The 23820-nt window shown below is 42.3% G+C and overlaps 1 protein-coding gene across 8 annotated transcripts in view; it reads right to left on the bottom strand.

The window, feature by feature from the left end:
- Nucleotides 1–23820, bottom strand: part of LOC119738186 (membrane-associated guanylate kinase, WW and PDZ domain-containing protein 2-like) — a 79745-nt gene that overhangs the window by 14775 nt on the left and 41150 nt on the right. For 7 of the 8 annotated variants that reach the window (XM_038212937.1, XM_038212940.1, XM_038212941.1 and 4 more), the window contains exons 8-18: nt 21779–22023; nt 20765–20956; nt 19807–20546; nt 16835–17000; nt 12291–12340; nt 7041–7143; nt 3160–3957; nt 2691–2857; nt 1529–1736; nt 1121–1300; nt 58–222 (exon numbers count right to left, since the gene is read on the bottom strand). In XM_038212937.1, coding sequence (XP_038068865.1) covers nt 58–222; nt 1121–1300; nt 1529–1736; nt 2691–2857; nt 3160–3957; nt 7041–7143; nt 12291–12340; nt 16835–17000; nt 19807–20546; nt 20765–20956; nt 21779–22023 — 3014 coding nt within the window. The remainder of the gene's footprint in view (nt 1–57; nt 223–1120; nt 1301–1528; nt 1737–2690; nt 2858–3159; nt 3958–7040; nt 7144–12290; nt 12341–16834; nt 17001–19806; nt 20547–20764; nt 20957–21778; nt 22024–23820) is intronic. The other variant, XM_038212942.1, reaches the window with a different exon arrangement.

The following is a 23820-nucleotide window of genomic DNA, read 5'->3' as shown; positions in this document are numbered from 1 at the left end:
GCTCATTTTGTGTTGACGGGTCACAATTCTGGACCTGGTCATTCATTTTTCCCTCACCCGGTGGTCCTATGGTTAGCGTGACACTCAGCCCAGCATCTTTAATCATGTTGACAATGTCCTTGTGATGCATATTCATGATGTCCACTCTGTTGACGGCGATCAGTCGGTCGCCGACTTTGACTTTGCCGCAGCGGTCCGTGGGACTGCCTTCAATAATCCGACCTGTTGTCAGAGAGATCAACAAAATTGCACTTTTTCGAGCTTTAATAAAACTTCTTACTCCACCCATTAAATATAAACTTACGAAATAAGTCTATGAAATCATAAGATTACAGGGAATTTAACACATTTGTTTTGGCTGTAATTGTCAGAAATGGACGAATATTGGGGGTTGGTATATTAAAGCAAATATGGCTACAAAATCTGAAAACTGCTTGACAATGTGACTAAGTTTTCTAATTTCTGGGGGTGGATCACAGAAATCCAAAAATAATGCAATTGGGCTCTCTCTCGACTCGGCTTACATCCAAGTACTGGAAAGTCACCGTAGCCACTGTAGTAGGCAAAGATCATATAGCGCACTGCACAGTATGTGGTGTGCAAGCCTTCAAAGCTGTGATGGGTGGCGGAAACTGTGAGAAAAATGTGGAGCCAACAGCAACACCAACTGCTGAGTCGGCACCATTATGACATCCGTATACGCACAGGTAGTGACCATTACGCCATTTGATAAAGAATTTGTGGTTATTTTATGAGAAAATAAGCCCTACTGTCTAGTTTACAATGCACGACGCGGTTGCCAACCGAACGCTTGCCTACTGCAATGGTGGCCGATCATGGAAAAACCAGATGGTCACATGGTGCTTTGACGTCATACAATTGGAACCTATTGGAGGAGTGAGAGATCATTCACTTAACAGGATAAATTTGGAACCAACAGTAAGCCATGTCTGAATTGGGTATTTTGTGGCTACGGATTTAGCACATTACCATTGGGGCACTATGGTGAAATCCCTAGCCACAGACAACAATGCCCATTTCAGATCACTATCAGGGACTTATGACAACACAGCTTTGCCTTTCTTGTCCAATAAGCTTGTTTTTTTCGGCACGGACTCACCGATCTTGGAGCCCGAAGTGAGCGTGGAGGAGAGAATGACCAATCCAAACCCCTCGTTGGCTCGGCGGTGTATCGCCACGTCGTAAGGGAAGGTGACGGCGCTAGGCTTCGTCGGGCTGCCGGGACTCCTTGGTGCTTGGGGTTCTGACAAAGGCCGTCGCTCAATGGTGTTCTTGCCAACTGAGCAAAGGAAAAGCAACAAATTCGCATTTGATCTAAGTTTTTTTGTTTGAGATTTGTAATAATTGCCACTCTCTTCTGAGTTGCGTATGTGTAAATAAGCCAGATCATAATGTTGTCCTGCTTAAGTACCATTTTTGAAGACTCAAACAAGCGTCAACAAAATATATCATGGTTGTGACTTGGAACTGCTTGAATCAAAGACAAGAGATCTCTTTTATTCCTCACCAGGTACGCTTGCAGTGGGAGAAGACACTTTTCTCCGGATGCCCAGTGAGACGCGGCCAGATTGCGAAGCCTTGATCATCAGATTCACGACCTCCTGGTGCGAGGACCGGATCACTGATTGGCCGTCAATGTACAGTAGCTCATCACCGGTAATCAGCCGTCCATCCAGGTCAGCCGCACCATTGGGTACGATGTTTCCGATGGCAACCTGCAATTTACAAACAGGAAGATTTTTTTACACCAATTTTTTTTTTGGAACTTATCTCTTTTTATAGACAGACTGAAGGCCACTAGTCAGTCCGAGTCAGGGTTCCAGCACTTAATGAAAAAAAATTCCCCGAGTTTTTCCTGACCGAGAAATTTCCAAAATTCTGTGAGAAATATTTTTACTTCAACGAGGTTGCTGGAAAGTCAAGAGGTGGTTGCAGCAAAGCAACTTAGAAACATTTACTGATTAAATTCAAACTGCATAAACATTAAAAAGCCACCACGGCAAGTCAGTCAATGAACACAACTTGGACACCAGGCACAAGACGCACATACGCCAAACTGGTGAAAACCTTTCCCTTCTGGGTCACTGTCAAATTCCCTGAGTTTTCCTTGATTTTTGGTATTTTTTCCCCCCAAATTCCCTGACTTTTCCCCAACTGGAAAAATGGAAACTCATTTTCAAGGTTTCCCTGATTTCTTGAGTGGCTGGGAAACCTGACTAGAGTTCCAATCACATTCAGTCACATTATCAGGTATGTGTAATCTATGACTCCCATGTTGTCAAATTTTAGCATGTTGGTCAAAAACTGTGCAATTTCAACGGAGTAAAAAGTGAAGCATGTTCAGGAAAAACTGTGAACCTTCAGAGAGGGCACCCTTTCAGAGAACACAGGGTTTGCTCTGGTCAAGGAAAGTCTTTGGGATTGGTCGTAGACCCCAGCTGGAATTAGGGAATCTATGAAGTCATGTAGTCTTCGTTGTTAGATAAAATGAAAATTAACCAACCTAACCTTAGCAGTGGAACAACACTTTTATAAGGCAGAGAAGGGGTGCGAATTTGCAGGGCCGAGGTACACAGTTCCAATATTGTGACCAGCTCCTCCAACTTCCCTCAGGGGGAAAACGAATAAATCACTCAAAATCTGGATTAATGTATTTTTTTTTTATTTACCTGGGACTGTTCCTCCAGCCCACCAACTATCCTGAAGCCGAACCCATCGTTATGTTTCTTGAGGAACACGGTGGTCTCGATGAAGTTACCCCCCTTGTTGTCGGCTAGAGTCAAGGGAGTGGGCTTGGCTCTAGAGGGCGGTCTCTGCTCCACGACGTTATCAGACTCTGCGAGCAGGACAGAAAATAATTGATAGTGCTTTGATAGTCTCTGGTTTCCAGAATACTTAAAAAACAAAAAGTCTCAAAGAAACTTTACATTACTACAAGCCTTTTGTGATTGTTACAGAATTTGTGACTGTAAATGCAGAACTTTCCTCTGTGAGTTAATCACAACAAACTTACTGATTGCTAACTTCATGAGGCTAACCTTCAAATCTTATCTATACCTGCATTGGCAACTTTACACTTTTGAGTTTTTCGAGGTTGTTGGCTGCGTAAAGAAAAAATCAACTTCACTTCTATCTTACTGTTGACAGGTGAGGTGCTACGGAGTGGCTTGGGGGTTCGGCTCCGTGGACCAGTACCACTTTCACCCCCAGGTCGTGACCTACGACCGTCCTGACCTCTACTGTCCTCCGGATGACCCCGGTAATCCCGCCTCAGTGACCTGGTCCCGTTCTCAATTGGCGGAGCCCCACGCCTCTCCATTCCGGGTGATTTCGGAGCCGGACGGTGCTCTCTGGAATCAAAGTCGTATTTGGGCGTCCGTGAGCGCTCAGGTCGTGAGCCTGGCCTGTTGTGATCGGGACTGCGCGGTCTGCGCCTGCGCTCCAAGCTCCTGGTTTCATAGTCGACCGCTGGCCGGTCGTCATCCTTGTATCTGCCTGGTTCCCTGTTTTGCCTCCTGTCCCTGTCTCTTTCCGTGTCGGTAGACCGCCGGTCATTTTGGCCAGGTCTTCGGTCAGCACGTTCATTCTGCCTGCGCGGCTCTCCGCGACGGTTGCTGTGGTCGTCATGCCTCCTGTCCACATCACGATCCCAGCTGCGGTCCGAGTCGTGGTCAGCGTGCTGACGGTGGTCGGCGTGCGGCCCGCGAATGGGTCCATTCTCATTTGGGATTCGGTCATGGTCCCGGTAGGGTTGATGCCGAGGCTCGCGCTCACCTCTGTCCCTTTCTTGACCCTGGTGGCGCTCTTCATGCTCACGATTCGCCTCGCGTCTCACTGTCCTGGGGCTCTTGTTCCCCCGCTCCCGGCCGCGTTTGGCACGCCTCATGTCTCGATCCTCGTTTTGGGAGTCGTATTCATCACTAGAATAACCGTCTCCTGCAAATTCCAAATACACAACTCATCACACATTTGATCTTGACACTTGAGAAAAAACACGTGCGACAGGTTTTTCCAATTGAGCATGCGCACAGCAAAATTTGAGGATAAACAATTCACTGCTTTGTAGGCTCCAAATTTGAAGGCTCCAAGTTTTCTGCAAACTTAAGTTTCAAGAAAAGTGCAGCTGACTGCTGAACTGGTTCATGCTGCAGCAACATTTTACACACTGTAATATTCGTCGTCGACATGCCAACAGCTAGGGTGCAATATGGTTCCTACATTACCCAAGTGGCAGGCACGGAATGTTCTTTTGATGTAGCTGTTACCCGTAGCTGTATACCCAAGAGAGTCCCAAATCCATTCCGTGATTAACCCCCCAGCCTAACCCTTGAACAGCTGTGCCCTAGTCCACAACCTTAGGGCACTCACTTGAACATAAAGCCAGTCTGCATGAATAACAGCACATGTACTCTATGTAATCCCACCGAACATGGGTAGGCAAGGCGTACCATTCACACTTAGCCAGGTTCTACACGGGTCGGCTTTATTAGATTTAGGATTTTCTACCGGGGTTGGACTCTTCAACCAAGCTCCTGACCAAAGGCGACCAAATACCCTTGAAAATTGCAGCTTCAAGGATTGCACACACAAAAAAACATTACATGGGTGCTTGAAAGGACAATTCTTGTGGTGCCCCAGTAATAAACCTAGGGCACAAGTTTGTTTATCTACACACAGAAACACATGTATGTCACTCAGGAACAAGCCACTTTGGCCACAACAAGCCGATCTCTGACCCCAAGCGAAAGCAGAATTATCCCAGGTCACTACGAGGTCACAATGAGGTCGTTCACATTTAGCTAGGGATGTACATGCATTTACGGGTACTACGGAAAAATACCTGGGTACCCATTCGAGAAACCCAGCCCCAAAAATACAAATCTCCAAAGTTGCTGTTCAGATTGTTCGTAAAGCTCCGTATGATAATTCTACTACATGTACATTGGTGCTTCAATGCAGCACGCAACAAGTGTGAACATTGAACTGAAGCTTTCTCCAGCATCAAAAACGTGAAATCGGTTTTGTTTTTCCATGTACATGTAGCCTGGTTTACATTTTGAAATTCCACACAAAAGATATTCGAAACCTTTCTTTTTTCATTGTCTGAGAAGTAGTTACTAGGTAATTTGTAAAGTTGGTTAAGGGTACCCAATCCCTTAATCTGGAACCAGTTCCTGACATCAGCGGTCGGTACTCGGGTACCCGGCTCCGTTGCACAGCACTACATTGAGCCATGTAGTGAAAAGTGCCGAGCAGTTTCTTTATCGATGCTAAAAATAACTCCCGTGTTTTTTTTTTTTGTATCAACTAGGTTCTAGACTAAAATTAATTAAATAAAAAATTTAACAGTTGAATTTGGCACAATATTATTTAGAATCGTTTGCTTTTTGTGCATCTTTTGTTGTTGTTGGAAGCAACAAAATTGCTATAAACAGTAACAATCTATTTAAGTAGAATACATAACAACTAACCTGTTGAAGTTTCAGCTGAGCGAATAAATTTCAAGACAACAGAGAAAACGTAAGCACATTTTTTTGGTCTCGTAATGCACATAAACAAAGTGTGTCCACAGCCACCCTGGTATTTTGAAACCATCTTCACTGTTTGTTTTCTCACAAATGATACGTTTCACTTTCAGCTTGAATAATTTCACAGGGTATTTGATACCAGTCCTATCTTTAATTTGAGCGCAAGTTTCTGTCATTCAATCACTAGGAGCATGTACATCTCTGGGTACCTGCAAATCATCCTACGTGGCTTTAATTGTACCAATGTATCTAATCGAAATGTGTTTGTACGGAGTGAGATGGTAGTTTGATCTCATTCTCAATAGTATTATTCTCAATCATAATCTGTTTGCTAGAAAAGTGGATAAAAACATGTTTATTTAAAAATATCAGTGACCTGTTCAAACGGAGTTGATAATTTTTTTTGGGGGGGGGAGGAACATGAACTGATGGGGCATTCTAAAAAGAAATTGCTTTCCCTCTAAAATATTCTTAACAAGAATAACGAATACCACGTGTTTAAGCCAGTAATATCACTACTTTCTCAACATTATTCATCAACATTTTAGCGAGGCAGTTTTACCCCCTTCTGCATAAGAACACTACGATACACAACACTAGGGGGCTCTACATGTATGTTTACAGTGTCTTTGGCACAGAGGATCCAATGCCAACATTGAAACAACTGTAAACTCATCCTCAGAGGGTGAGAAAAGAAAATAAACAGCGGCAGGGGCCAATATCTAGCATTTCAAAAAAACAAGTCATCCATGCTGCCAACTGCTGTTTCATGTTTACATGTACATGCAGCATCGAGTAGGTCGTCTCCCAAAACACCAGAATTAAGGCACTTAGTGTTTTCTGAAGGCTGGCAATGTGGCAGGCAAACACATATATGCAGAGGATAAAATATAGCCCCCGAAATGGAACAACAGATCACACAGAAAAGCAAATGTTAATACACTGTATACATTTCTACCATTGGAGTAAGACTAAGAAGCAAATGTACATGGCACTGTAAGTGCAGATGAACCTAAACAAGAACCCTGTACCGGTAAGTACCATTCATTCAAATGCCAGCTCCATAACTTCAAACCTCATTCAGTAATTTTGTCCATTTTAAGTAAGAAAAGACACTCAATATTCTCCGTCTTAAACAAGCATCCAAAAGTGACTACAACTATCTCAGTTTTGGTAGCTGTTCAGCAGTCCTTTATTTCTCAATGGCTGCTATCTATCTTTTGCTTCCAACCGCCAACCCTGCAAAACTTGTCCATATCCTTTGGAATTCCTTGCCTGGTGCTTGTTTCCCTCCAACCTCTGATCTGTCCCATTTCAAGAGTTACCGGTATGTCAGTTCCAACCTTCAGTTTTCCGGAGTACCTACTCTTCTTTTTATTTCTATTGTAGCCTGTACCTTGAGTGGCTTTTAGCCTCGTTAGGGGCAAAAATGCATAAAATAAGTCCTGCCTCTTGATGCCCCCTAGCCTTGTAATAAAAAAGATACCTCACCTTTGTGGGGCCCGTTACTGTGAGGGCGATAATCACGATCTTCAGAGTTTCGGAAAACCTTGTGGTCCAGATCCTCCTTGTCCCTCGGTTCTGGAGTCTTGGGCTGTTTATGAAAAAAAAATACTGACTTAATATCAGACAAGCTGTGATTAGTGTCTATGATCTGGGCCCAACTTTGTGGCTCTGCTAACCACAGACTTCCACGCTTACGATCACCACTCTGTGCTAACAGCGCTAGCACAAAATTCTGTGCTAACCCTGTAAGCACGAGATGTACGCATGTGCATAAGCTGAAATGCTTCAGTAACCCGTGAAATACGCTTACCAAAATAAGCCGAGAATTTCTGCTACAGTAAGCGGGGATTTTTCACTAACGGTAAGCAAAACCATGACATTGGGCCCACGCCTCTGCTTGAAGTAAGCAAAGTTTCTTCGCTAACCGTTAACAATAAATTGCTAAGCAAGTGTCACAGGTTAGCAAAGGAATGCTGCCTTGTGTGCACGTGTACGGTACACATCCCATAACTAGGGACTCTGGGCTGACAGGATTAGCGAAGAATTTCTATGCAGGCGCTGTCAGCATAGAATTGTTATCGTAATGTGGCTGGGTAAGCTATGAAATAGAACCCACGCTTAAAAGCCACAAGCGTGCATTATCTGTGGTGACACATCATCAGCAGAAAAGAGGATTTAAATAAACTGGAGGTGAAAAAACACACACGCACCAAAATATAAAACCTCACTCTTGGGCAAATGTGCTTTCTTTTGATAACGAGTGAGTGATATCCGTCACTTTACACTATCATCAACTTCTTTTGTGCAGCTGACAAGCAAGAGAAGGAAATATATAATGGAGTTGGGGACCTTTCAGATAAACAGGGTTTAGATTTATTAGCTGAGAGGATTTGGTTTCCAGTCAAGGGAGAGTATTGTACTAAAGATGGCCAAGTTCAAACATTCAAGATATTGGAAGCTTGTGCTGACCTCTGAACTCAAAGAACGGCTTGACAACAAGCAGGCAAGTATTTGTTAAAATTTTATGAGGAAGTTCAGGGAATACCGGACGACTAAAAACAAGTTACATTAACAAGTAAGAATGTGCAACCATGGCGCTATTAAAATGAATTATCTTCATGGTTCAACTTTCAAGGTTTTCACAAGACTGGTTCTAACCTCTAAAAAAACAGATTCAGTCTTGAAATTTTTTTAGGCCAAAAAAAAGTTTTATTTCCCATTGAAAAAAAATAAGGGTGGGTGGGTGGATAAATCCTTTTTTTCGGGGGGGGGGGGGGGGGGGGGGGGGGGGGGGGCTCTATAATGTCTATAGCCAAAAAAATAGAGTGGGACGCTGGTCAGTTATTTTGGGTTTTTTTTTGGGGGGGGGGGGCATGCATTGCACAAGTAAGCATGTGAATCAACTGTTTGTTCTGCATTTGCTGGGCTGTTATATGCTTCCCTGAACGGCACAGATACACCAATTTACCAAAAAGGCCTTATAATTCAAGCTTTTAAAGCAATGCCTGGTATTAATCAACTTTCAGAAAACTGTAATGTGTCGAAAAAAATTTAAAACCCTATAGTTTTGTCGGCAGATATATTAACTGCATATTCTCTTGAAAATACTTTTAACATAACACCGATTTCCAACTCCACTAGGAAAGTGGGCCCGATTTGTGTGGAGGTGAATGCTTCAGAGGATTATTGCAAATTCACGGCGCCAAACACGACATCAAATTAAGCACCTGTTGAATGCGTCACCTACTTTGGTAACATTTCCGTCCCAACTTGAGCTCATAAATCATTGTAAATGTTCAACTCATTCATATTTGCGACAGACTCGTTAATGCTCCGGCTATCATGATTCAAAAATGTGTCTGGCTTGTGCCACCTGACGTCCAGACGGTAATAACTTCTAATGAAGGGCGACGATGTTGCGCGAAACTTGGTGGGATTAAAATCTTTTTTTTTTTAAATTGGGTTTGAATTCCACTATTCGGTTTAGATTTTGGAAACCGCATATTCGAAACCAACCTTAAAAACATTAGGCCTTCCATTTTTTGTGTGTGACACAAGCTAAAGAACACAACTGGAATATCCCCCAATGTGCTCCATGGTCTCTGACTGTAACTGCATTCACTTGCTAGTGGTCTTCTTGGTTCATGAAAAGCCTGCCCATTGGTCTGATCAGAGAGTTCCCACCCATTTTCTTCAACATTACAGCTCTCAAAGTGTTTTTTGTAAAAGCCCAGTGATCATTCAATCCTGCAAACTATACCAAATCACTGTGGACAGCATTCCATGCGGCACCTCACTCGTCACTTTTTGTTGGCATGACTGTGAGCTGAAGGGGAACTTCCACTGAATCGGATAACCGTTCATTCAGTTTGAAAAAAAATTAGGATAACCGGATTTTGAAATCTCCGATTTCTCCCACCACTATCAAAACGTCAGGGGAAAAAACCAGTAAGTTTGATTGTGTAAAATAACACATTTCTCTTCAAGTGTTTAAAGTTGTTTGAAAAAGATTTAACACCTAACTTCTTTCTTCTTTTTTATAAAAGAAGCACATAAGCATTAATAGAACAACTCCTTTAAATATATGTGACCTGTCATCACAACATGAGCTTAAATTCCGACTTTTTTTTAGAATTGAGATATTTGTTTATCTAGATTCTGCAGAACAAGAGCTTTCCAATTATATAGGGGTACTGAGTTCAGTAACGGAAATAAAGACCACCAACTTTCTTGAAGTTGTAAAACTGACTCTTTGGGAAAATGGCATTTACAAATCCTGCAGTTTTGTTAAAGTGAATGAACCTGTCAACTCACATGCATAATACACAGGACAAAATAGCTTTTAAAGATGTTTGACAGAACAAAACAATTGGAGAAAGGTGCAACGGGACTAACAGATTAACCCTTACCCTACTAGACCCTCCAACGCATGCCAATATGTGCCTCAAGAAAATCTCCTATGTTTTTTGCATGGCCCTCCAATATCTGCCATGTCATTTCAAGGGTAACTGGACAGGCACTCCAATACATGCCACAGAGAACAATGAGAGTCCTCTGATAACAAAGTGAGTGCCCCCAGCTGGTCAGTATCAGGCACCCTCCAGGGCCTCCAACTCCTGCCAATTGGAGCCTTCACTGTTAAGACTTGTTATCTGCCAAATAACTGCAGCTGGAGGGCATTGGCATAACCAACTGACATGCAGTAAACTACCCTCAGAGAGTAAGGGTAAGGTTCACCTGAAAAACACAAAAACCGACCACCCCTTCAAATTTTGGCTTTGTCCCACTGTACTTCACAATGGCAAATTCCACCTTAAAGCTCATTTCGTGGTGACAAGGTCACATATTTGCCCTAAAATGTACGATATATGACTTTAAAAACTCATATGAAACTAGTAGAAATCTCAAAATTCCAGTTGTTTTTCCTCTTATTTCCAGTCCAATGTGGTTTTATATACCTTGTAGGTTTGAACTGAGGGGCAGCCTGGTATGTTTTTAACTGGTTGGCATCTGCGGCACCGTGCTGTGATAATTTACAGGCCCGCCATCTCCATACAGCCAGTTGCTATGTTTATGGGGCTATAAACAGTTCGGCTTTCATTCTCATATTTTTTTTGAACAAAAATTATCTCACACTTGAACCATTAATATAAAATGAGTCGTTCACAGGAATAATGCCAGCTTCATCTTGTGTCAAGGACACATTCATTTTAAAATCTTTGTGTTTAACATAATGTTCTGTCACCTGAATATTTCACAAATACAAAGGTGAAATGGACTCACTGTATTGACTACATGTATCTCAAAGTAATAACTTGCAGTGTTTTTTACTGCAAACAATGCTAGATTTGTATAAACAATTTTATAACTCAAACATGTAAACCAAAACAGATTTATGAAGAACTGTAAAAAAATGTTTTATATGACTGATTTGGAAATAGCGTCTAAATGGTTTAGTTGTATTTTACAGCACACTATAAGTTTTATGTGAAATAAAATAGACCGTAACTTTTCTTGTCTCTTCCTACACGTACATAAAACCTGTGCTGGGTACATGTTCAAGACAATCGATAAACAATAAAAAATAACATTTCCGTGAATGTTTTAGGACTAAAAAACAACAGCCATCAGGCACAAGCTTGTACGATTAACCACTTTGTCTCAATGGCCTCTAAGTTAACAGTTAATGTTTCTAAATGTTTGTCCCAATTCAAGCTTTGACGAAATATTGGTTTCTTGAAATTTCATTGCCTATATCAAGTCTTTTCGTGTTTTGTTTCAACGTTCACCCCATCTAATTTGATTTCAATCAAAGACAATTGCAATTGCCCTATTTCATGCTCAGTGACGCCCAAAGCAAAATTGCCGGAAAACTTGCGTTCAGTATCTATGCTGCCATTTGATGCATATTATTTCCGTCGTGGATTATTGCCGTGTCTCAATAAATCAAGCAAGGTTTTAAGCCCTGTTACTGCAGGATCAAATTTGTTGCTCCAGTTTTCATCAATTCATTTGGTTTACTGCTTCATTAATCTAACGAGTGGCAGGATACTTGCGTTTCGGGACACTTCCATGCTCATGGACGTGCCATGTCAAAAAGTTCGGCTTCTGTGCATTGTTGGTTTGCACAGACTTATTGCAGGAGAGTTGGGGTGGGGCTGCCTCGTTTTCCGATATTTGGCTGTATCAAATCTCGTTGCCCCAATTTCGCCTTGCAGGACAGTCATCTATACTGAATGCATACGGCACAGTTATCACAGTAGTTATTTTGGTTAGTAAGTCCAGAAAATTTCTGACAATCCTTTCTTTACATTTGTCAGTATTTTGTCTGTGATCTGTCACTCAGTTTGGGAAAATGGCAAATGGCATACCCTAACATTTCAGTTACTGGTAACTCAACTTCTTTCACTTTCAATAAAAGCTCACATACATGTGCGGCAGCGACTAAATTTAGCCTAAGGTTGAAAAAGAAACGAACAGTAGCATCAAGTTGAAATAAACAATAAACAGGTCCATCAAAATTGAGATCACAAGACGGCATGATCTGTTCTTTGAAAAACAAGTGTAGAGTCATGGACAAACACCAAGACAAAGGCAAGTCTGCTTTATCAATCTTTAACCTTTTTACAACACCAAATTTGCACAAAATTATAACAAAAACCCAGGTTATGTGGTCGCTACAAACATAACCGACAGCTTCAGGGAAGGAAAAATGGACAGAAATGTTGAACTCACCGTCTTGACTGGCTTGATCTTGCTCAGACTGCGCACGGGCTTCAGCATACCTGCCAAGAATTTGGGATCCAGTTTAATATTAGCCATAGTCTTATAAATGTTATTATTAGTACGGTCCTCCTACGGATAGAAACAAGATTTACTGGGCCGTAATAAGCTTGGGTATCGTATGGCAAAGAGGGTCAAGGCATCACCCCATGGCAAACGTAGAGGGAATCAACAAGCGTGGGGTATAGCGCACCCCATGGGTGAGAGAGCTTGTTCTAACTTCTAGTTGTTGTCTTTGTGCACAGAGGTCCGAGCGAGTAACCCAGTCTGCCAGCAGCGTTCTTGTCTGTTGTCTGCTCTATAGGGGCTCCACTGCCCCACACTGGTGGTATCATCCCTGGTGTCAAGCATTTTAATGGTCTCTTGATAAAAACAATGCTGCCAGTGGAGACCTTGCGGAAAATATGTAGGTTGTGTTCTTATTGGCCTCCACATTTGGCACTCATGAAAGAAATTCTTGTTACTCTTTACAAGCAGGTGTTGCACTCATTCTGAACTTGAACAGTTATCAGTGTCTTAGATTTTCAAGAGTTAGTTGTTCATGTAAATAAGTAGTTTGACTTTTCTCATGATCTTAACCTTGCAGTTTATCATTAGTTTCACTGTATTGTAAACATTCTTATAGTTTTTAAAAACAAAACTATTTCTGATCAGACTTTTGGGAAACATTACCTTAAAAAGTTCTGTACCATCAAATAAAAATAGGCAACAACAAGCAATCAACTGAACATATGTTGACTCAACCAACTCTATGCACTTGGGTCACATTAACCCTTACCTCCCCAACTCCATCGAAATCCAATTCCAAAGTTTGGGGAATTTGATAGGCAAGCCATGAGTACCAAGTCCATCACAATCCACCTATAGTAGTGGTGGTCTTGTGGTGGATTTCACTATTTTCAACGGATTTGGTCCTAAAGTTAGGCTAAAGCATTACGTGAAGCTTGGTCCAGTACTTTCTTGTAACAGACACTAGGGAGTTAGGTTAAAGTTTGAGAATAAAAATGAGGAGTGCAGTATGGGATAGAAATGACAGTTCAATTTAAAAATAAAAATATTTTAGATTTTTATTAATGAATTCATTCATTCTAAAAAAAAATACCCAGGAATTCCAGATTTCGAAAGTTTTTTTTTTTTAAATCCAGAAATAAGAAATGGTGACAATTTTTTTTCTGAAATCTTGAAAAATACTAACAAATCTTACCCCTGTGCATAGTATGAGTGATTGAGTGACATGTAGTTTGTCATAACTGGTACTTTAAACAAATTACAAGTACATTACATATGTAACTCTATGTTGCAGCAATTAAAAGTTTGGTACTGAAACCCTTATCCTGACTGGTTCTGTTACAGTTGAACAAGGCAACAAGATTTTGAGTAATTTAATTTGGACTACAAGGCTGTAAATCAAGGGCGAGTTGGTATTAAATCAATGACTTGTCAGGTCATTAGATTGACTACATTCCTCAACCAAGTCTTTTTTTAATAGCTCTCCAAGATGGTATGTGCTCCAATGGTCACAGGAGGTCATGACGCATGAGATCAAGTTTAGCAAAGAAATGAAGCCAAACAGGGCGCCAGACTAGAACAAACTTGGCTCAAGGATGTGTCTCTGCACAACAGGAGTGCATGAAATCTTAAGCCTAACTCCCTATGCATTTTTGCTACCATGTAACTTCAATCCTGCAAAATCCTCCAACTGCCTTCATGTGAAAATAGCATACAGCCTCAATCCTCCAAAATCCTCCCTTATTTTTTGAATGTGGTCCTTGGAGGGGTGACCACCGCCTCAATCCTGCAAAATCCTCCAACAATCACTGTCAATTTGTTGAGGCAGAGCAAGCAACAACCTGGAGCAATGCGGATGATTTCAAGTATAATACCGGTATACCGGTAGGCTTAAATTTACACATGGCTGAGCATAAACAACACAAGGTTCGGCCCAAGACCTTGACACAGTGCATCCTCCGAAATCAGCCACACACTTTTGCAATAAAGCCTCAATCTAGCAAAATCCTCCATTTTGTGAAGTCCTCCATTTATGATTTTGCAAAGAGGATTTTGGAGGATTTGGAAAGGTAAATGTTAAGAAAACAACCATGGTCACAACACTCTACACATAATCAGACCAGTTCATTATTCAATCTTTAGGCCAGCCTAAATGTGTGGGTACATTTGATGGTAATATAATGCTGTGATATGGGTCCTTCTATAAATTTAGGGTCCAAGTGTGACATTTTTCCTGTCCCAGTTATGAGACAGGAGTACATCAGAATTACAAAATCATGTCAGATGTAAAATAGGAACAGGAAAAAAAGTGGACCCCAAATAAAGGAAATAAGGCACATCGATGGGGCAAACAACAGTTTTACGGTTTTGACAATTCGAACAAAAAAAATTGAGTTTCTTAATCAATTTTAAATACAGACCAATATTGTTTTCAAAGGTTTTGGGCAGCTTTTCATCTGTAGGATTTTTATTACTGTGAAAAAAAATTCTTTTAAAAATAAAATATGATTGTTACTAACTTACTGTTTGTGTATAGAATAGACAATTCTGTACACAGTATACATGAACATGCACATAGAATTGAGCACAGAAACAAGATTTTTTTTTCAGAATCTGATAAAATTCCTCATGATAAAATTCACAGCATCTTGCACTTCTCCATAGTTCAACCAACCAGATTTTGCATCTAACAAATGCATGCCAACCCGAAACCAATCTAGTTATCTGTACATACCAAGGGCAGGACAACAGGGGGAAAATAAAAAGAAATGCCTCGACCCTTCATCACCTCTGACCCCTGACCTCAGCCACTCTATTCCCCTTTTGTGACTGCTTGCGTGGGTGTCAATCAGATTTCCCTGATGTGGACTCAATCCATGGTTATTTTTTTCCAAACCTTTTTTCGACATCTTCGGCTTGATTTACTTGTATGAATTCCAAACCTTTCCAATCCAATTCCCCTCCCTTTAGTTTATACACAGGCTAGTCACCAACAGTCAGGTCATATTTCGTGTAGGCACTGTGACTAGTCCAATTCCACCAATAGACAAAAGCAAGTGACTGGTAGGTACAGCTGGCTTATCAGTCGCATACAGTTAAGGCAAAGCTACAAGTACATCAAGTTTCATTAACAGTCACAGCCTGTCAATCCTGCTTTACATGTATATCAGCAACAGTGTTGTTAGTCGCGTCCATCACAAGTCCATCAAATAAATGCATCACTAGTCCATCACTAGTCCTCCAGTCTTAATTCAAGTCTCAATCTATTCCAATGAGTTGTAACAGAGGCGTTCCCTTGTTACTGCTCACCCCCCCCCCCCCCCCCCCCCCCCCCCCCCCCCCCCCCCCCCCCCCCCGTTACTTGTGACTGGACTTGTGAAAGTGCTTGTGATTTACCAATGAAAGGACTTGTGGTGGACTTGTGATGGACTCGACTACAACAATGGTGATAACGCAAGGAGCACTCAGCTGTTAAAAACTGTCACTTGATTGGTTTTGACTGCTGGGATGGCTTTGTTGAATTTACCAACCAGAGAGGGTGGATTTGTCAAAATCAATCAAAAATACACTTAACCTTAGCCTTTTATTATCAGACATAATGTTTCTGAAACGGGACAAAGGCTTGTCATGAATTGACAGTGACAGTCTCCCAAGTAAGAGGCATGCTGCAGGGAAAACACCTGATGCCACAGCTGAAATTGAGACGTGGTTTTGAAAATCCCCCATGTTCCCAATCATAGGCACGGCAAATTTGAAGAATGACGTAGACGGCATTCGTAATGACCTTAGTAAGCACAGGCGACAGTCTCAATAAAGGACTTACAATCACAGATGTCGGGTTTAGGGTTCACCAACACTTTTATGAAAACGAAATTCCCTAATATTTCCGTGTGAAATTTCCAAATTTCCATGAGATATATTTCACTTTATAAATGAGGTTGCTGGGAAGTCTAGAAGTGGGGTAGCACAGCCGATTGTTATTGTCTGGAGAGGTGTGTAATATTCACACTGCATGAACACTAAAAAGCCACCACAGTCAGTCAGTCAATGGACACAACGTGGACACATGGCACCAGAAGCACATTTGCCAAACTGGCAGAAACCTTTCCCTTCTGGGCACTCTCAAATTCCATAAGTTTTCTATGATGTTTGGTGTTTTTCCCGGAATTCCCGGAGTTTTCCCGGACTAGAAAAATTGAAACTCATTATGTGGGAAGACTATGACCAGGAAATAGAGGACATTTTTGAGGTGCATAACTGTATACAATATCAAGTAAAAATTAAAAAAACACCACAAAATAGAAAGAAAAATATACATGGATATCAGAACCTAAAGCTAAGCATCCCTTTTGTGGTTGTTCATCCCCTTGTCACATATGACTGGACTAGTGAAAGGATTTGCAAAAAAACTTGTGACCGGAATTGTGATGTACTTAGGCTCGATCGCAAGCACAAGTACCTTGACGACAAAACTGTTTTGTACTCACCTCCGCGCTGCACCACGATGGTCGTCTCCACACCCAGGGGGCACTCCTTCAGCTTGTTGACCACCTGGTTGTGAGGCAGATCCCGGATGTACTCCTCGTTGATCTCCACCAGAATGTCGCCCTCTTTCAGCGTCTTGCAGCGCTGCGAGGCCAGGATCTGCTTCACCTGGGGAAAGAAAGACGACTGGTTAAGTACGGGGAAAACAAAAAAATTACGCTGGACTGAGGTGAAAGGAAATGAAGATTTAAAAGTGGTGCTAGAGTAGGGCTATGCATTTTCAAATAATTCATATTTGATTATTTTAACTTGGGCTTGATCGAATATTCGAAATACTATTCATAAGATGGAATTTGCATAGGGGTGATGTAAATCAGGTTTCGCCCTTCACCGACGTAATACTATTAACACTGTATACTCAGTGTGGTACCTCCCAAGTGAAAGTTGGAAAACACTCCGGTGGGACTTGAACCCATGACCTTCTGCTTTCTAGTGCAGACGTCTTACCACTCAACCACCGAGCTTTGGGAATCGGTTGGCTGGTTGGAATCTGATGTACATGGAACAGTGGGTACCGCAAATAAACTGTTCACAAGATGGAATGTGCTTCGGGGTGATGTAAATCAATATTAGGGTTTTTCCCTTCAAGCCACATGTACATCAGATTCGAATCAGCCAACCGATCCCGCAAGCTCGGTGGTCGAGTGGTAAGACGTGTGCACTAGAAAGCAGGAGGTCATGGGTTGGAGTCCCACCCGAGTGTTTTTTCCAACTTTCACTTGGGAGGTAACATACTGAGTGTACATGTACAGTGTTTATACGTCAGTGAAGGGCAAACCCTAATATTTGAAATACGATGACCAGGTTTAACATGCATTAGCCTAAGCTGGCCGCCTATCAGAGTTTGCGTGAGCCTGCGCATGTCGAAAACAAAGAGCTTTTAAAACAAAATACAAAGGTAGAGGAAGGCTGACATTCAACCGAATTTAAAGAAACAAAATTTGAGCTAATATCCTTCATGGAAGTTATCAAATCATGCACAAAACTGTCAACAAACGTTTGACCAACAATAAAACCACGCAACTTGTTTTTCATCATCTCCGCGAGACCGCTCATATTAATAGTGGAATAATTGAATATTGGGTGTATTCTGCACATCCCTAAGCTAGACATCTGTTAAATCTATTTGTTCCTCAGCGGTTCTTCTGTTTACGTTTATTTGAGAATCTTCAATCATTCAGAAACAAATAATGTTCGAAATCATGAACAGGCCTAGACCAGAAAGTAAACAAAAGCTGACTCGAAGTAAAGTAGTAAACAAAAGGAAAAGACTGTCATCTTGCGATGGATATGTCTCGAAAGACTTTTACATTATTCTTTAACATCTAAGCTACCGGTATCTAAGAATTACAACATTTACTGTTTCCAAAAGTCTGTTGGTTCACGTACTAGTACTTAAACACAAAATGAGTGAAATCATGTTTTTTTTATCTATTAAGAAACCTGTGACTAAAGTGACGTGTTTTGAAACGAGTTGCACATTTCATGCTGATAAATAATAACTTTATTTGACACGTTTCAATATCAATGACAAAAACCGAAGTGTGTTTAAGAATAACTTTATTTAAAAATGTCTGTTTCGGGTGGTTATGTTCATGTAAACTGTTTATGACTTCAACAACCCACAAAACTTCTCCTTGTTGCAAAATTTCAGTATCTGTTCTCATATATTTATTTTATGTGATTTTGATTGGTATGCATGTGATGTGTAGCAGTACATGTGTACTTCTCCTATTATAACCATAAGAAAACCTACATAGCATTTTCAAGGAAGGTTTAACAACTTTACAAAAAGCCACGTACCTCATAGCAGCGTTAGACAAAATAGGCAGAAATTTGCCAACACTGTTTCAATGATTTGTTACATTTTGAAAATTGACAGTATGGGACAGCAAAGTAATGCGGCTCATTACAGTCTGTTTTGCACTTCATGTGATATGGTTCCAGTGATAAATACATGTATTTGTACTGCAGATTCAAAACTTTGGTGAACTGCTATTCATCAAGGTTTTAACATCGAGAATGTATGCCATGATTCACGTTTACAAAAAAACAACCATGCTTTCTCAATTTTGAGAAATGGTCCAGTGGATACAGTGCTCGACTCATGTACGATGGTGCGTGGGTTCGAACCCTGCCAGGAATATGGTTGTTTGTGCCCTTGGGCAAGACACTTATCTACAATTGCCTCTCTCCACCCAGGAGTATGAAAGGGTACCGGTACCAGTGAGGGTAGAGGATCGGGTGTGCGCTGAGATCGGTTGCCGCGTGGTCTTGTGGCCTGCTGAACAGGGGAATAATTGTAAAAGCGCTTTGAGATTGTGGATACGATGGAAAGTACGATATAAGCAAATATTACAATGTATTTAAAGCTACAGTCCATCATTTGCAGCGATCCAAAAAGTAACTGACGTATTTATTGTTCAAAAATATACTTAGTTGAAAGATAGAATGGGGACTAAACTCTCTATGAATTTATTTTTTCTGGCATGCTGTCATGTTGAAGAAATCAATGTAAGAAGGCCTTTCCAACGATCGTTGGAAATTTCCGTTAGTAGTTCGTTTTTTTTATTCTGCGAAGTGCGTGCAAGTGTTGACACGACGCACATGCGCACGCGGTTACTATAATTCGTCGGATTAGTGCGTGACATTGCGTAGCTGAAATCAGCTCAGTGAGAACCTGTCTCGGACGCTGATTTCCGACCCAATTCAAAACATGAATCAGCAACATTTCATTTGAAATCGTGATCCTAGAATGTTGTTTTTCTCGAAATATACAGCTGAAGCTGAGTTGAAACTTCATCAGGTTAGTTGTTCAGCACCCTTCTTCAGATTTTGAGCGCGTTTGTTGCTTCAAACCAACAAAATGCACAATTTACAAATAATGGACTGTACCTTTATTTGTTTAATTTACCTTCTGCCCATACGGACTGTCGGCCACAGTGAACCCGAAGCCTTGATTCCCCTTCACAAACTGAATGGCGTGAATCTCCGGCTGCGTGCTCGACGGAGACTCACTCTGATGCTCGCTGGACATACTCCCCCTGCTGTTGATATCGTTAGGCAACGTCAGGGAGTCCGGCTTGAGACTGAGGGACAGCGTCGGCGTCTTGGCCCGCGGGGAACCGGTGACTTCCATCTCCCGCGGCTTGGGCGCCGTCAGGTCCGGCAGGGACTTGACGTGCGTGTCCCGGGAGAGGTTGGAACCCGAGTCCCCGTTCCGATGGTTCCCGTGGTGGTGGTGGTTGGGATGATGACCGGAGGAGATCCTAGGCGGGGGAGGGGGCGTGTCGAAACTGTCATGCTTGAAGACGTGGGTCATGTTGACGTCCTTGTAACTGGGCGGGCCAATGTTGTTGTGGATCTTGTCCGGGGGCAGGCTGTTGTGCTTGCGGAAAGCCGACGAGGACGACGGGGTGCTGGGGATCTTCACCCCGGGCTGGTTGGAAGTGGGCGAGATTGCATAGGAGGTGACGATGTGCGTGTTGGGGTCATCGGGGTCAAAGGGCAAGGGGTAGCCGCGGCAGACCTGTAGGTGGACCTGCTCCCCTGGCATGATAGCCTGGAACAGTGTGACCACCTGCTGGTGCGTGTATCCCAAGACCTTGACAGGCTGGGGAGTGGCGTCACTTTTGACGAACACTAGAACATCACCTATAGAAGGAAATTTAAAAAGCCATACAGAAACTTTTAGCAAAACCCCGAGAACAGTGGCAAGGACACTCACAACACTCCCTCATATTTCCTAGTGAGCAATATATTTGTGCCGCAGATAGCGAGTTGCATATGAACCACACAAGCTGATGACCTACCCGGCGCACTAACCGTATCCGTTCTCTTGTGAAACCTCTCCGTTGTCTTACTCTACTGACCTGTTTTCAGCACCCCGTTGGATGCGGCCGGGCCGGTGGGCACCACGCTCTTAATCTGCAGGAATTCCTCGCTGTCGTCCCCGCCCACGATGGTGAAGCCAAACCCTCTCTTGCTCTTGGTCAGTACCGTCCTGATCAGCTGACCCTCCAGCTTGTCGGGCTCGCTGGTGAACATGGCACGCCATTCTGCATCTGTGTGTGTGTTGAAACGGAATCACAATCTGTGGAATCTTACTCTCTTTACAATAAGCAGAGCATTTGGTCTGAAACATTAAGTTTTTCCAAGGGTTACTCTAAGAATCTCTCAAAAGAAATTCTTCTCACATGGTGCATCCACAAACTAAGTGCTTTTCATTAGAATCTGTAGGGCTGTCCCGAATATACTGTATATTTGAATATTGGATCATCAACCGAATATTCGGATAGCTTTTTGCCGGTTTGAATATTCAAAAACAAAAATACAATGCATGTTCACACATCTGTGACGTTATTTTATTGTCAAGGTGCGGCACTTTATTGTCAGGTTGCATTTTCTTGTTGACGGTAACTGTTTCATTGTTCCTATCCTTGTAGAGGGTTAAAGCCCTTGACAGTTAAAAAAAATGCATACTGCAAAACACTACAGCGACCCATATTGATTGCAGCACACAATTTTTACTGGCAAATAAATTTTTACTTTTGATCGGCACGGCACGCAGTTGCAGTTAGAGCTGGCAGTTTCAAATATCCGAATATTTGGTCAAATGCAGTTTCGTGTTTTCGAATACTAAATTATTCGGAACTGGACAGCCCTAAGAATCACTGTATAGCTTGTGGGATTAACGTATTGGCTTGATCCAATCATGTAGGGAAATGGAATTGGGGAACAGGTTGGGGGGATCCAGAACAGGGGAAAAAAATTTGGGAAACCAGGGAAAGTTTAAGTCAATTCTGAACTAAATCTGAACTCCTGGTCGGAGACGAGAATCGATTCCAAGAGACTGTTGGGAGTCGCCCAAGCCTGATACCAAGTACCTGAAGTTGTCTTGACCGGGGAGGTAGACAGCTGTGGTTGTGCCAAGTGGCCGTTCTCCTGGATGTTGGGATCACTGAGCGCCCGGGACGGCTGGGGGCCAGCCTGCAGGGAGCTCTGGCTACTCCTGGCTGAGCGAGGGAGGGTGGTCGAGTATCGGCCGTCTGGCCTGTTGGCGTCGTTCCTCTGGGCTTCCTCCTTGGCGTGCAGGACTGGATTGGCGTACTGGGTCTTGCGGTTGATGTGACTAGAACGCGAGGAGGCACCAAGAAGAGAAAAAGAAGACGGTTAGTTTAAACGGTATTAGATTAAATTTTTATCAAAGATGAACGAAGTAAGTGACTGGAGGCAGGGCTTGAACCTGTGACCTCTGGATTGCCGTTCCGGTGCTCTACCTACTGAGCCCTAAGTTGGCGATTCCCATATTTGTCAATATCCTTGTTAATGGTATTAGATTGTGAAATTTGATCTGAATCTTGGAAATCAATCTGAATCAAGTTGATTTTCTTCCTTCGATATCCTCAGAATACCTGCATAACAGCACCTGCGATAAAATATATATATTTTGCTACACATGTACTTCTCGATACTACCTTTGCATGTGTATAAAAAAAAAACACTTGTTTCTGGAAAACTGATAAGCGTCATGAAAAGAATTGAGCACATCAAACCACTAACAGGGAAATGGCTTTGAAGTGTCCCTAAATTGGGCTAACGAAAAGACACTCAACACTTCTTTCCCTGGTCTTACGTACAGTATTAGATTCCCTTCAATTCGGGCGATTCACAATGCAGTACGCCACCAAGAGTTTGCCAGGAAGAGTTCGTTTTTCCCAGTGCATTGTGAGAGATGGTCGACAAATTCACAGCGCGGGACATTTGAAATTGTTAGTTTTTCCAGTCAGTAGTTTCATAAAGGTATGCTTCGAGTATGTGTTTGCCCTTTTGTTTTCTTTTTATCAATGTTGTGTTTTTTGTGAGGCGGCAGAACGCTATACCCCAATCTATAACAAATTAGTTCAAGTTGTCTACTGACACTCATTCAAATGGGCCATGTTTTGTGGACCGTTAACTAGAAAAATGGACTCTCCATGGCAAACTCTTGGTGGCACACTGCATTGTGAATCGCCCGAATTCAGAACATGAAAGGATTTACCAAAATGAATTTTGCTCGAAAAAGGCTAAATACTCTTTTGGGCTATTGTAACCACTGCACTCCAAATCGCAGAACAGATCCTCGACTTTCGTCCTCAACCCCTCCATCTCTGCGCGGAACTCTCGGACCATCTTATCGGTCTCCTGAATGGATCTTTCCAGGGCGAGGATCCTCTCGTCGGTACGCGACTTGGCCTGGGTGACACACTCCCTGAGATTGTTGCCCATGACGGACAGGCGGGCAGACACGGTGGCGCCAAAGCGATCCAATTGGCTCACGGCATCCATGGGTAACTTCAACTCAGACGCCATTGCTACTGCCGTCAGACAAGAAATCTTGGAGTGGACAGATGGTACATGCAACACAGCTGGTGATTGGTTCATGCGCTGCAGGCTTTCCTACCGAGAGTTCTGATTGGTCGGTGACAGGTGTAGTTGATTGGGTGATGCGATGATGCAACGCTCACTTTAATTCAAGGTCATAATAACAAAATCTCAGTGCAGCTTACAAATACTCGAAGAGTTCACCGCCAGTCTCTTTACAACTGACACACAACTACCTTGAACTCAGGTTTTCATAACAGTATCCGATTAAAAACCAGATGATGCACTTCCTAACTGATCCAAAGTCTGCATGGGCAAAACGTCGTTTGGAGAAATTCCAAGTTGACAGAGTTGCCGTCGCAAGTTACCGGTTTTTGAAATCCCAATCTCGTGACCCAAAAATCACTTTCCTCTCAAAATGAACAGTGCGGTAGAAAGATCAGTCTCAAACTGAGAGCATTATTTGCTGTCATGCTGTCTGGGATGACGATCCAAATGGTTCAGCAGGTAAAACACAATTGCAAACGAAAAAAAAAAAAAAATGTGCTCCCGTCCGAAAGTGAAT

This window comes from Patiria miniata, unplaced genomic scaffold (genome assembly GCF_015706575.1).
Source record: "Patiria miniata isolate m_02_andy unplaced genomic scaffold, ASM1570657v1 HiC_scaffold_3, whole genome shotgun sequence".
Lineage (NCBI taxonomy): Eukaryota > Metazoa > Echinodermata > Asteroidea > Valvatida > Asterinidae > Patiria > Patiria miniata.
This window is presented reverse-complemented; position numbering and strand designations above follow the sequence as displayed.